Genomic DNA, 13194 nt, shown 5'->3' with positions numbered 1-13194 from the left:
CTAGTCCCCATGTCATCTCTTTCACTTGCACTTTGCAGATAGTATCAAACACGTGCCTCTGAAGAATCATAAGGAAAAGGAATACTGCACAAACAGCACACCTGAAGAACAGAGCTTCCTTGGACACCATTATAGCTATCATAAAGTGGTCCAGCCTGTTCTCACAATTACTGTCCAGATAGGCTCATGACAATTTCAAACCCTGTGCAACTGAATGTATACAAAATTTATCATCATTTGGATCCTGACTTCCAAAGCAACATCTTAACCACTGAATCCACCTACCCACCTAAAAGAAGAAGAAGACAGTAAGCAAGCAAGAGACTTACAGTTATGAGATTAAGAAATTCATTATAATTTACAGCTGCAAAATGTCTCATGAAATGGAGAACACAAAACAAGAACAGCATTCTTACTTCTTCTATGACATTGATGAACGATCACAACAGATTAAACTTCAGAAGAATTACATTGGTCTTCTAGTCAACAATCAAGTTCTAGTGTACAGCAACTCCAAATAAGGAAGAAATATACTTTCCAAACTTCAAACTTGTTTCCTATATATCTGCAGCACCACATTCAGACTGAAACATTCCATTGGGGCAGCATCTATCCCACTATGAAAATAATTAATTAGATTACAATTGAAAATACATCAATTTGTTCAGCAGCGTTCAAGATATGGTTGCATTCTGATCTCATCCCAAGCTTTTTATCATTCATCGATTTCCATAAGCCAGAAACTGGGAGTAGAGGCATACATGTACATCTATTTGGAAACAAAAAATTCAGGGAGAGAAGTGCTCAACATCCATCGAAGGGAAACCAGATTGTGTTGTTCTCATTCCTCGAAGTAAACTCTTTGCTGTTTCCTTCTCCTGCAATCATGGACAAAAAGTGCAAAATCAGTGATTCATATTCAAAAAATTAGTGACATGGGTTTTATGTAAAACATTGACAGAAGGGGGGAAACAAAATACTAAGAACTCACTGGGCCAGTAAAATCCAGAAGACGGGTACAATACACCTCTGCCTCCTCAAATCTCTTCTGGGTCTTATAGTACGTAGCAAGATAAAGCAAAGCTTCAACCATATTTGGTCCTTCCCTCTCTTCAGCTTCCATCCTCTCCAAGTCCTTCTTGTAGTAAAATGCTGCCTCTTCAGGACGCCCAAGTTCATATTGCAACTTTGCTAGTTGGTGCAGGGCAATTGCTTCCCTGTCATTACAATTTGCTGCCCTTCTGTAACACTTAATTGCCTCCTCAAGCATGCGAAGTTGATCAGTTTCATAACAATGAGCCATTGAGATCCACAACCGAGAATCATTTGGCTGCAAGAATACAGATTTTCGGAAGTAATGTAGGGCGTAGAATGGCATGCCCATCATCTCATAAGCTTGTCCTAGTCCATACCATGCTCGATAATCACATGGATTTATATCTATAGCCCGTCGATAGGCATCCACAGCAGCTGGAGTATTTTTCATCTCAATATACTCATGACCCATAAGTGTCCAAGCAGACAGATAATTTTTGTTCAATTTGAGTGCCCTCCTAAAATACATAACTGACTTCTCATGCTGCCCCTTTAAACTATAGTAATTGCCAATAATGCAACAAGATTCAGGCCTGTATTTATCAGTCATAAATACCCTATGGGCAAGGTAACTCAGGGCAGAAGAACACTCATTTGCATAGAGCACATTGGAATACATATCCATGTCTTCAACTCGGTAAGGATCATTTCTTAGAAGTTCTTCAAATATTGTTTCAACTTGTTGAAATTCCCTCAAACTGTACTGGGCTTTTGCAATTTGAGCCTGGATGTAATTACTATAACCAAAAGTTCCCTGTAGATATTCATATTTTGCTAAAGATTCGCTGTGCATCCTAATTTCTTGGTAAGCACTGGCAAGAAAGAAGTCCTTCATCCAATGGTTGTTGAGATTTAGGCCGTTCAGGGTGTCAATTGTAGTGCACAAAGACTGCAGCTCTGACCATGCATTCCAGTTCCAAGGGTAGCTATTCACAGACTCAACAAGAACTGTACGAGCAACATTCTCGCTGCCTTTCTCTTTGAGAACAAGACCATATAAGTACAATCCAAATGGATCGATTGAGCCATTCTTGCGTAGTGTTGATAACTCGCGCTCCAAAGAGACCAATTCGTGGTTCACAGAATCACTCTTACCCAAGGGTCCCTCAAGTTCTATCACCTCTTCTTCTTTCCGCTTTTCCCCAGCCTTAATGAAACAATGAGAATAAGAGTATTTATACATATAAAACTTCTTCTTTTTTTATAAGTAACATAAAAATTTTATTAAAAACACACAGCCCAGTACATAGGAAATGTACAAAAAGGCAAAAACAAAGATCTAATAGACCATATATCCTTGAAAAACAACAGGTATCATGCCATTTGTTAGAGTTACTTCTAGTTATTTTTACTATTTTATATTAACATGCTAACATAGAACAATAAATAGAAGTAGCTCTAACGCCATTCATAACAGATCAAAAATTTATCAAAGTAGGAAAATAAAGAACTGTACAACCCCTTACTATCTCACAAATACCATGAGATTCTTTAATTTTCTTACAATTTGGGTGGGCAAGAGAAATTATGCACCCTTCATGACTTGCTGCTAGTGATCAAATTTATGCATAAGTATTTTCAGTCTTTGTTGCAGCCATTGCAAAACCGTAGGCACTTAGCCCAAAATTCAAACCTGAAAAAGGGATAACACACCTAAATCAAACATTGAAGCAAGTCTCATGTCTGGCCACCATTTCTCATCTAAACAAAACCTCATTATACCATGCTTCTTTTTGGTACTGGGTATTAAGTCCAATTATTGCATAGTTGATACTTTTTGTAGCACCAACCACTAACCTTGGGTAGTAATGACTCAACTCCATTGACGACAACTTTACATGCTGCCACCCAAATAAAAAAGGGAAGACTTAGAAAAGGCTTCAAAATAAGAATTCTAAAGACTATCATCCTGAACCAACTAGTGTTTTCCCTAAATCCTACCAAATTGAATCTCTTATCGATTTATTTCCTACAATCAACAAATAACACAATGAGGAAAACAAGTCTCATTCCTAATGCATCAAAACCCACCATCACATAATATCCAATCTAAAACAGAACAAACAATATAAGTTATACAGCTAGAAGAGTATGCAACAAACCAGATAAAGAGCATAACAACGCAAGAACACAGATTTCTTCCCAGTTTGGTCCCGTAGCACATGAGCAGCCCTCCTGTACTCTCGGCAGTCAAAGTAAGACTTAGCCAGAAGGTAAAAGTCACCATCCACAGCATCATCCTCCTCCATCACAGGAGTGGACACGTACGACACACCAGCAATGGGTGTTGAAGTGATCTCATTCGTGCGGAATCTCCTGCGAATGCTTGAGCTTCCCCACTGGAATCTGGTGTTTGAAGGCGTGAAGTTTGCCGGGTCTTGCTCGATACCCATCAACTGTTCTGCTGCCCTGCATTACCATAGACCCAACAAATCAAAATCCATTGGCAATAAAATTAAACAAATATTTGATGATTAAAACAAGGAAAAAAAAAACAAATGGGGTAGCAAAATAGCAATATATTTTCACATTCCCATTTTCTGAAAATTAAAAAGCAGGAATATAATTTTGAAAAAACAAGGTTTTTACTTTTTTTACATCAATTTTGACAAGAGAAATGAAAAATATGCACTTGGGTTAGTTAAATTAGAGATTCTGGATAGGGTATTACATTATGACTATTCGTTTTCCTATTGATCAAGTTGCTTAGTTACCAAATGGAGCATAAAGACAGTAAGTATAACACTAATTAGATACACAAACACCAGAATTCAAACAAAAGAACATTAATCTATATGAAAAAAACAAGTATATGAAGTAGTAAGTGCTTCCAGAACAGAAGCAACAAAAGCACTTTTCAAAAAAATAATAAGTCCATAGATGGAGAGAGAAATTGCGGTTTAGGGTTTTAGGGTTTGGAGTTAGAAATGAATACCATTTGGAAGCAGTGTAAAGGCAACGATCACTGAGCTGACGAATCGCAATGCGGAGCTCACTTCTACAACTCTCTTTTGAATTCATCTCTCTCTCTCTCTCTCTCTCTCTCTCTCTCTATGTGCAAAGCTTAATTGCTTGTGCTTTTGTTCATTCAAAAAACAAACCACAAAAATAAAAACCTTTCCAAAAAAATCAAACTGTGGCTGCCTCTAACGTGCGCCGTGTTCCGCGCCCAGGTTTTTGAAAGTATATATGGTAGCCGAGGGCCTGACCTGTTTTGTGGGTCTTTCACACTCTACTCTTTAGTAGTGGGCTGGGCCGAGTAGAGTTATTAATGACCCAATTTAATTATGAGAAAACTTAATCAAGTTTATGTTCACTTATTTAGCAAACTAATTAAGCTTAAATCCAATTTTATGCTTGCTGTTAGACGAGTCAACCTCAACATTATAATATATTTGTGAATGCAAGGCTTGATTTAATTATATAATATTATATTTTTGGGTAAATTCTAACCAACTATCTTGAGGTTTGAGTTAATGCCAAATACATTCGAGACAATTGAAAAATAACCAAATTGGTCCTTAAACACAAACAGCTTCTTCCTAAAACAAATTCATACTTTTTCATTTCCAAGATTATTTATTCATGATTATTTAAGTTCAAAAGTCCAAGTTTATGCTTGCTATTAAACAAGTCAGCCTTGACATTATAATGCATTTGTGAACTAATTAACAAACGTGAGGCTGATTCAATTATATATAATGTTATATTTATATATACATACATGTATAAAAATTTATTTATATAGACTTTTGATTGAATCATATAAATTTGTAAATAGGTTTGTATGATATTAAATTGTTATGAATTTGTAGATTATTCATTTGTTTATGAACAGGTACAAAATTTTATAAGGGTTTTAAAATATATGGAAAAAAAAATGAATTAAATGTTTTATTTTTAGCATACAATAAATGAATTAAGTAAATTGTGAACAAGGAAAGAAATGAACAAAATTTGAACATATAGGTAAAGATTGGCTCCAATACACATGAGCATTAGACCCATTGGAAAATTGACGATGTCAACATTTCAATGAGTTTAGTGCACTATAGCTAAGTTAGTTTGTGAACCTCTAATCTTCTTTGATAATAAGTTATACCTAAGCTTTTAACACTTGAGTATAAGTCGGCTCGGCCCACTTACAGCCATATTAACGAGAGTGATAAAGGCCCAAAACTAGTTGGAGCCCAACTAGAAAATAACGGATAAGAAAAACTCGTGGGTTGAAGACTGAGAAAATCGAAAATGTTCACTCAGCTTCAAAGATCTACTTCACCACTCTCCCATCTCAAAACCCACCCTCCAAAACCCCCATATTTACTTCCACGCCACTCTCTCACCACCGCACCACCACCACCGCCTCCGCCACAAGACGCCGCGACCTTAGCTAAACTAATCCTCAGCTCCGACCCAAAAACCCTAACCCAAACCCTCCAAGACCCTCAAATCCAATGGACCCAAGACCTAGTCAACAAAACCCTCAAGCTCCTCTGGAACCACGGACCCAAAGCCCTCCACTTCTTCAAAACCCTAGACCACCACCACCACCACGCCAATTTCACTCACTCCGCCGCCTCATTCGACCACGCCATCGACATCGCCGCCCGTATGCGCGACTACAAGGCGGTGTGGGGCCTCGTGGCCCGAATGCGCTCTCGCCGCCTCGGCCCAAGCCCGAAAACCTTCGCCATTATCGCCGAAAGGTTCGCCGCCGCAGGTAAACCCGATAGAGCCTTCAAACTCTTCATGTCAATGCACGAACACGGTTGTTTTCAGGACTTGAATTCGTTCAACACTATTCTTGACATTTTGTGCAAATCGAAACGCGTTGAAATGGCTCATAACTTGTTTAAGATGTTAAAGGGTAGGTTTAAGGCTGATTGTGTTAGCTATAATATAATAGCAAATGGGTTTTGTTTGATTAAGCGGACGCCTAAGGCGTTGGAGGTGTTGAAGGAAATGGTTGAGATGGGATTGAATCCGAGCTTAACGACGTATAATATAATGCTTAAAGGGTATTTTAGAGCTAGTCAGATTAAGGAAGCTTGGGAATTCTTTTTGCAAATGAAGAAAAGGAAATGTGGGATTGATGTTGTTACTTATACTACCTTGGTTCATGGGTTTGGTTGTGCGGGCGAGATTAAGAGAGCTAGAAAGGTTTTTGATGAGATGATTAAGGAAGGGGTGCTTCCTTCGGTTGTGACATATAATGCTTTGATTCAGGTTTTGTGTAAGAAGGATAGTGTGGAAAATGCAGTTTTGGTTTTTGAAGAGATGGTGGGAAAGGGGTATGTGCCTAATTCGACGACTTATAATGTCTTGGTTAGAGGATTGTGTCACGCAGGTGAAATGGATAGGGCATTGGAGTTTATGGGAAGAATGAAGGACGATGAGTGTGAGCCGAATGTTCAGACATATAACATTGTGATCCGTTATTTTTGTGATGCTGGAGAGATAGAAAAGGGTTTGGAGATGTTTGGAAAGATGGGTAGTGGGGTTTGCTTGCCCAATTTGGATACGTATAATGTTTTGATAAGTGCGATGTTTGTGAGGAAGAAATCGGATGATTTGTTGGTGGCTGGGAAGTTGTTGATTGAGATGGTTGAGAGAGGATTTTTGCCTCGAAAGTTCACTCTCAATCGGGTTTTGAATGGGCTTTTGCTAACTGGTAATCAAGGTTTTGCAAAAGAGATTTTGAGATTGCAGAGTAGATGTGGCCGTCTTCCACGTCAGTTCAAGCTGTGAAGCCTAGTGGCATTTAAATTGGCTGATGAATAGTGACATTGCACTCACATCCTCTTGTCAAATATTGAAAACATTTCCTAATGTGAAGGGCTCCTATTGTTGTAGAAGCTGACTCATGATTGACAGTGTGGCTTTATAGGATGCACATCTCATTTGCTCTGCAAAGGAAACTGAAATTGCATTATGAATTTCAGTCATCACCTAAAATTGAGACATACAATGCCTGCTTGTGCAAGTCCACAAAGAAAAATTTATGTTATTGAGGCTGTGGCGGTGGAGGGTTATAAATGGGAACGAAGTACTTGAGCGTCTGAAATCCCTTTTTCAGCCTTTTAGTGGAAACAAAGTACAATTGTATGTGGCAACAATTGAGACAGGGCAACAGGTGATGATGGCCATTGATTTCATAAGTTTGAAAGTTGATTTGCTTCATCCTTCCTAGTTCCTTCTGGCTATCTCATGTTTTGGAATTGGCATCTGGGCACATGTTTAAACTCCAAGAAGCCTAGAACCCTTCCACAGGTGATGACTGTTCTTGTTGTTCAGTGGGCATAATGTTGTATCAGCATCCCTAATCCCTATTCTCTTCTATGTTACCTTTTCCTCTCTGCTCTCAACCTTCCAACACTCCACCCCACCTGACTCAGTCAGGACTTCACATATGATCTCGCTGTCAAGCACTGCACTCATCGATGATGATAAAGACCTTGACCCCCCTTGCAACGATGTGAACAGGTTCTCAACTCTCTCTGTCTCTCTGTTTTAGACTTTTAGCTTTCAAATTTCTCTCTCCAAGGGTTTCATTTATGTATCATCCTATGCGTTAATTCAAATTTTAGTTTTACTTTTTGAATCTTTGGATAATTCTGATGGTGAAATGAATTGGAATATTGGAATGGTGTATATATTGGCGCAGAACTGTTTATTCAAGTACTTGTAATATTTTGGGATTGAGTTTTTTGAGATAAGTTTTGAGCAAAAAGGTGGGATTGAAAGTGTGTTTGTAATTTTGAGGCACTGTTTATGTCATTAGACATTGTTATGAAATTACTTTTTATACTTTCCTTTTTCTTTTTTCTTTTTTTGGGTATTTGGGTTTGATAAGAATTTATTGGGCAAAGAAAGCTGGGACTGATTAGAGGGTTTAATATTATTGATATCAAAGTTCATTTGGATTCAGGAATTTTGGGATCTTTTTAGGACTTTGCATTGTTTCAGTCTTTTTCTTTATTTTATTTTTTTTTCTTTGAGTTGTTATGAGGTTGATTCTTATTGTTTGATTTAAGAATGCTGCCCAATTAATTAGATTTTTATTGTTATATATTTTTTTTAAAGATTTAGTAAATCCTTCCAATGTTCACTCTTTACACTTGGTACAACAATGCAAAGCTTTGCAATTTAACTGTTTGATAAAATGCTTAAAAGAAACATTAGCTAGCCCATCAAGCCTTTGTGTTACCCTAATTTTTTTTTTTTTTTTGTACTGATATCGATGTGTACATTCTTTTTTCTTTTTTTTTATCAAGGCTCTGACTTTGACATTTAAGAAAAAGGTAATCAAGTTATATGTGTCTGTTATTGCAATCATTTTGACATCGAACTCTAATACAATCAGATCCCTATACACAAACATATCAATTTTACAATTTAAATAAATAATAATTAGAATCCAATAATACTTATTGCCTCTCTTTTTAAAGTTTAACTATTTCTGTTGTATGGCATGAAATGTAACTGTCATGTTCTTTGACACTCTAATCCTCTGCTTGGTAGCCTCTTTCTGACTTTAGGCCTGCTTCTTTCTTGGTCTTTTCTTACTTCTCTTGTATGGGATAAAATTTAACTGTCACAGGACAAGATGAGCGAATGTTTCTTAGGTTCTATGTGCTGGTAAGGATCTAGCAACAGAACAAACTGCAAGCCAAATGATTAATCTGCTAAGGCAGCTTCAGTTTCTGTATAATGATGTTCAATATATATATCCTAAGTGGAGTTTAGATTTTTATCGCTGAGACAATCAGCAGTAGTTTGCTCCTGCATTTAAGTGTTTCTTTAGTGTTCATTGTTCTAAGTATTTATCCCAAGCATTTTTCATTGCTTTTGATTAAAATCTGAAGTGTTTTGTCAATCTTTTAACCAACTAAAGATGTTTGAAAATGAGTTATTGCTGGTTTAGGAAAATTCTGTCATGGGGCACATGATGTTATGAAAGTTAGGGTGTGTAAGCGGTAGTAAAATTGAGATTTGCTGGGACTTAACCAATGCTAAATGTGGTTATGGGCCAGATCCCATGGAGGGATTTTATTTAGTTGTTGTGTTTAATCAAGAAATAGTTTTACTGCTTTTGTATGCTTGGAAGAATGAATAGAAATGTATTTCATATTTGAGTGTGAGCAAATACTTGTAGTTGTGTTTTGATTTTTTTTTTTTTTTTTTGAAAAAGTGAATTACAGGTCTTGCTTGCTTTTAATGGAGTTATTGTAAGTTTCATAGCATAAAACAGTGACTCTTGCTTGCTTTTAATAGTTCAACTAAGAAGTCTTGTTTTGCATGTACTAATCCCTTGTACAAAATTTCTCAAACCCATGACAATTACCAAAACAGCAACTAAAAATATCCCTGCAAATGTCAGTTGACAAGCCCCATATAGATTCCCAGGATCCTAGAAGAATCAAGTTCATTCCATTAATAGGTGAATTGACATTTCTCCTATAAGAATGGGTGGAGGTGAGCACCTGAGGTGTAGGAAAGCTAATAGCTAACAGGCACTATGTATTTGTACCTAATGGTAGTACACTTCAAGAAACCTATGCTTTTTACCTTTGTTAGTGTAAAATAGCCAACAAACTCTATATAAAAAATTTACCGATTAATTTATGTACAACAGCAATAATTTTCAAAACATGATATAAATCATTTTTTGAATACAAATTTCTTTGAAGTTAGACATATTATCCATATAGGGTATTTATCTTTGATGTTTAGGAACGTATTGAGCCAAGCTTTGCTTTGTTCAAGTTTGGTTCATTAATTAATCAAGCTTCAACTTAACTTCAAGATTGTTCATGTAGTTAATGAATGAGCCTCAGTGAGCATCTTAACAAGTCTAATTTGAGTTGTTCAAGAGATCCTCCATTTTGTCACCGAGTCCTTACTACTTTTGTACTGTGGTGATACTCTTGTGATTGCTTCATCATTATGTTTGGTAAACTGTTACCACTTAAATTGGTTCAAGTGATCATTAATTCTGTTATTAGGTCATGGGGTCAAAATTAGATAATTATTTTCACCATGTACACCTTAATTTGCTCCAATGTATTTTGACACTGATATCTGCCACTCATAAATTAGCTTAAAGGGTATGCACCACTTGAATAAGCTTATTTTGAAATTAGCTGAAACTGCCACTCATATATGTTCATTTGTTATAGTATATTGCGGAGGAGTTTGAATGAGACTCATGAATTAACTGAATGGTATGAACCATTTGAATAAGCTTATTTTGAAATTAGTTGAAACTGCCACTCATATATGTTCATTTGTTATGGTATATTACGGAGGAGTTTGAATGAGACTAGAAAGCTGAAGCCTACAGACTTAATATGTTCCTTTTTAATACACACACACACACACACACACACACACATATCAATGATTATGTTCTTTGTGTTTATTTCTCAGTTATGTTGTTGATTCAACGTTGTGGCACTTAATTCTATTTCAGATGTATAGATTGAGTTTGTTGACTTTGTTGCTCAATGATTTTTTGGTTTGTTACAGACTCTTAGCTATTGGATGCATTTTAAAGCTAATATAAATGGCTTAGTTGTCTAGACTGGGTCTGTAGGTTTTGTTGTTTCAAGTATGTGATTCGTAAAGCTGATATGGCTTAGTTCTCTAGATTGAGTTTGTAGGCTTTGTTGTTCCGAATGTGATGATGTTATGTCTTTGCTGTCAAAATTTTGTATCTTGTTGATTTTCTTAACAAAATTGCTAAAATATCTAAAGAAACAATGAAAATCTCAAATCATATTTACATACCAAACAAGTATTTGACTGATATATCTTGGTTAAAATTCTTTTGTTAAATTTATATTATCCAAAGATCTGAAGCTCAAGTTTATTGAAATATATATATTTGCGTACACAATTCTTTGAATAAATCTATTGACAATTAGATTTTTTTTCTATCCTTTTTTGTGGTTGTTGTAACCGAGTTTACATGTGGCCTATGTCTTAGGTTTTGGCTTGAGAGGATGATCAGGATGCTTGACAACCAATGTTAATGAGCTCATTAATTCCAAAGACAATGAAGGAATAAGTGAGGATGAAGTTGTTGCAATAGCTTTTTGTTGAGAGGAAGTTGTTTGTTGCTTCACAGCTTTAATCTGCATTTTTGAATTGGAATTCCTCCTTCAATTCTTATTGTTCTCTAATGCAATGGTACTTTCCAGTGTATTGTAGCTAAATAGTCCTATTGTGTATTTTGCCTCTAATGCAATGGTACTTTCCAGTGTATTGTAGCTAAATAGTCCTATTGTGTATTTTGCCTCAATTGTTGCGAGTCTCAGCAATTTATCACCTTTAATTCTATTGAGTTGTGCTGCAACTTGCTCTATTTGTTATAATTTGCAAATAAGCTTGCTGATTTGTAAATGTGTGTATCAATTGTTGAAATTTGGTTAATTTGTATAAAAAATTTATTATTATTATTATTATTAAAAAAATATGCTTTTTATGATGACATTAATGAATGGAATATCTACTTTTTTTTAATTAATATTGACCAAAAAGCCAATTGTTTGTTTGATTTTTTTTAAGGAGAAAAATAAATATAAAAAGAGTGAAAAAAATGTTGGCTTTGAAAATTTTTCATTTTTTATAAATAATTTTATAATTTTTTTCATAATAATTTTATTTTAAAAACTATTACTAATTCTCATATAAGAACACCACCATCATTACATTTTTATCTATTAATAATAACATTTATAATCTTGCCAATTTGTGTACTTGAGCTATTCTCATGATTAAGCCTTGCTTCATGTCATAATGGTCGTGGTTCTATATGGTAATTTTTTTAAAAATTGATACTTAAATGCTCTTTCACTTGCATATACTTTTCTTTTGCTAATTATCATTCTTATGGGCTTGTGGAGCTTGGGGCTCTATAAAGTAATATAGTCATATAATAAGATGCTCTTTATGCCATTTTTTATTTGCTAATTATGATTTTTATTAAGTTCTGCTAATGGATTAAAATTGTCAAAATTTAGTTTTTTTTTTTTGGGGTTAATTTTAAGCATAACAAACTTATGGGGGTTTTTCTAATTATTTTTGTTTCTACATTTTGTTTTTGATAGATATAAAACTTTCTAAACTCATCAATGTATTTAATATGTGTAGAAGGATCTATCATTTCAACTTCAATGGAATGAGTGTCATTGTTGTTTTCTTGGTCCTTTTCCCTTTTGGTTTTTCAAATTAGTATAGGTGTTAAGCCAATGCTTCAATTTCATTATACACAATTTAATTCTAGTGTTTGTTGGTTGATCTTATACATTCAAAAGAGTAACTTTCGTAAAGATATATTAAAATTGAGGTTGTTATGTGCTTCATTTTCATTTTAGGTTTAAAAAGTTTTAGCCATCATGAACACTTTGATGATTGCAAAAAGATACATGTTTGAGGCGAAACTACACAAACATAATCTACTATAAATAAATTAAGTATGCTGACATTTACCTCATTAAGCTAAAGTTACTAAATGGCCAAGAACAATTTAAAAAAGCATTTCTTAAAAATATAAAAAAGCATTTCTTAAAAATATAAAAAATGCATGCAGTATAATCTTTTTACATTGTAACTAATAATTTTAATGTATAGTTTTGAAGTTTTTGTGCTCAAGATTGATTTTGGCAGGAAGAACCATCAAGGGTAGCTTGGTAGTGTCATATCTTGAGATATGTAAGTTGTTTTATTAGAGAGATTTTATTCAACAAGCGCAAGGGCGGCTCCAAGAGCAGCCCAGGGGGTTCAAATGAACCCCCTGACCTGGTCCCCCCAAAAAGAAAATTATATATAATTTTTTTTTTAATCTTGTTTTGACCCCTACAACAAAAATATGAACACCCTAACTTTAAATTTTTGGTTAAGCTTAATTGAAATAAGCTTGAACATGATCCTTAGTTTTTATGTTGTCTTAGTTTTTCTCAATGTTCAATCAAGTAGTTTGATAAGTGCTCTACACATTTCCAAGCCTAAGAAATCTTTTACTGCTTACTCCAATTCCAAAAGAGTGACCATGTGTATATTTATAAAACCATACACTTCAAAAGCAAAAATTTATTA

At 35.0% G+C, this 13194-nt stretch overlaps 2 protein-coding genes across 2 annotated transcripts; one reads left to right on the top strand and one right to left on the bottom strand.

The window, feature by feature from the left end:
* Positions 1 to 438: 438 nt before the first annotated feature.
* LOC115965811 (anaphase-promoting complex subunit 8-like) lies at positions 439 to 4240 on the bottom strand. The gene is made up of 4 exons (XM_031085106.1): positions 4031 to 4240; positions 3198 to 3504; positions 992 to 2242; positions 439 to 878 (listed from the first exon to the last, which is right to left on the bottom strand). The coding sequence occupies exons 1-4, from the start codon at positions 4114 to 4116 to the stop codon at positions 789 to 791; spliced, it is 1734 nt and encodes a 577-aa protein (XP_030940966.1). The 5' UTR covers positions 4117 to 4240; the 3' UTR covers positions 439 to 788.
* Positions 4241 to 5338: 1098 nt separating this feature from the next.
* Positions 5339 to 11361, top strand: LOC115963659 (pentatricopeptide repeat-containing protein At1g74900, mitochondrial-like). The gene is made up of 2 exons (XM_031082748.1): positions 5339 to 7578; positions 11084 to 11361. Exon 1 carries the CDS (start codon positions 5344 to 5346, stop codon positions 6841 to 6843), a length of 1500 nt encoding a protein of 499 aa, XP_030938608.1. The 5' UTR covers positions 5339 to 5343; the 3' UTR covers positions 6844 to 7578; positions 11084 to 11361.
* The last annotated feature ends 1833 nt before the right edge of the window (positions 11362 to 13194 follow it).

This window comes from Quercus lobata, chromosome 10, assembly GCF_001633185.2.
Source record: "Quercus lobata isolate SW786 chromosome 10, ValleyOak3.0 Primary Assembly, whole genome shotgun sequence".
Lineage (NCBI taxonomy): Eukaryota > Viridiplantae > Streptophyta > Magnoliopsida > Fagales > Fagaceae > Quercus > Quercus lobata.
This window is presented reverse-complemented; position numbering and strand designations above follow the sequence as displayed.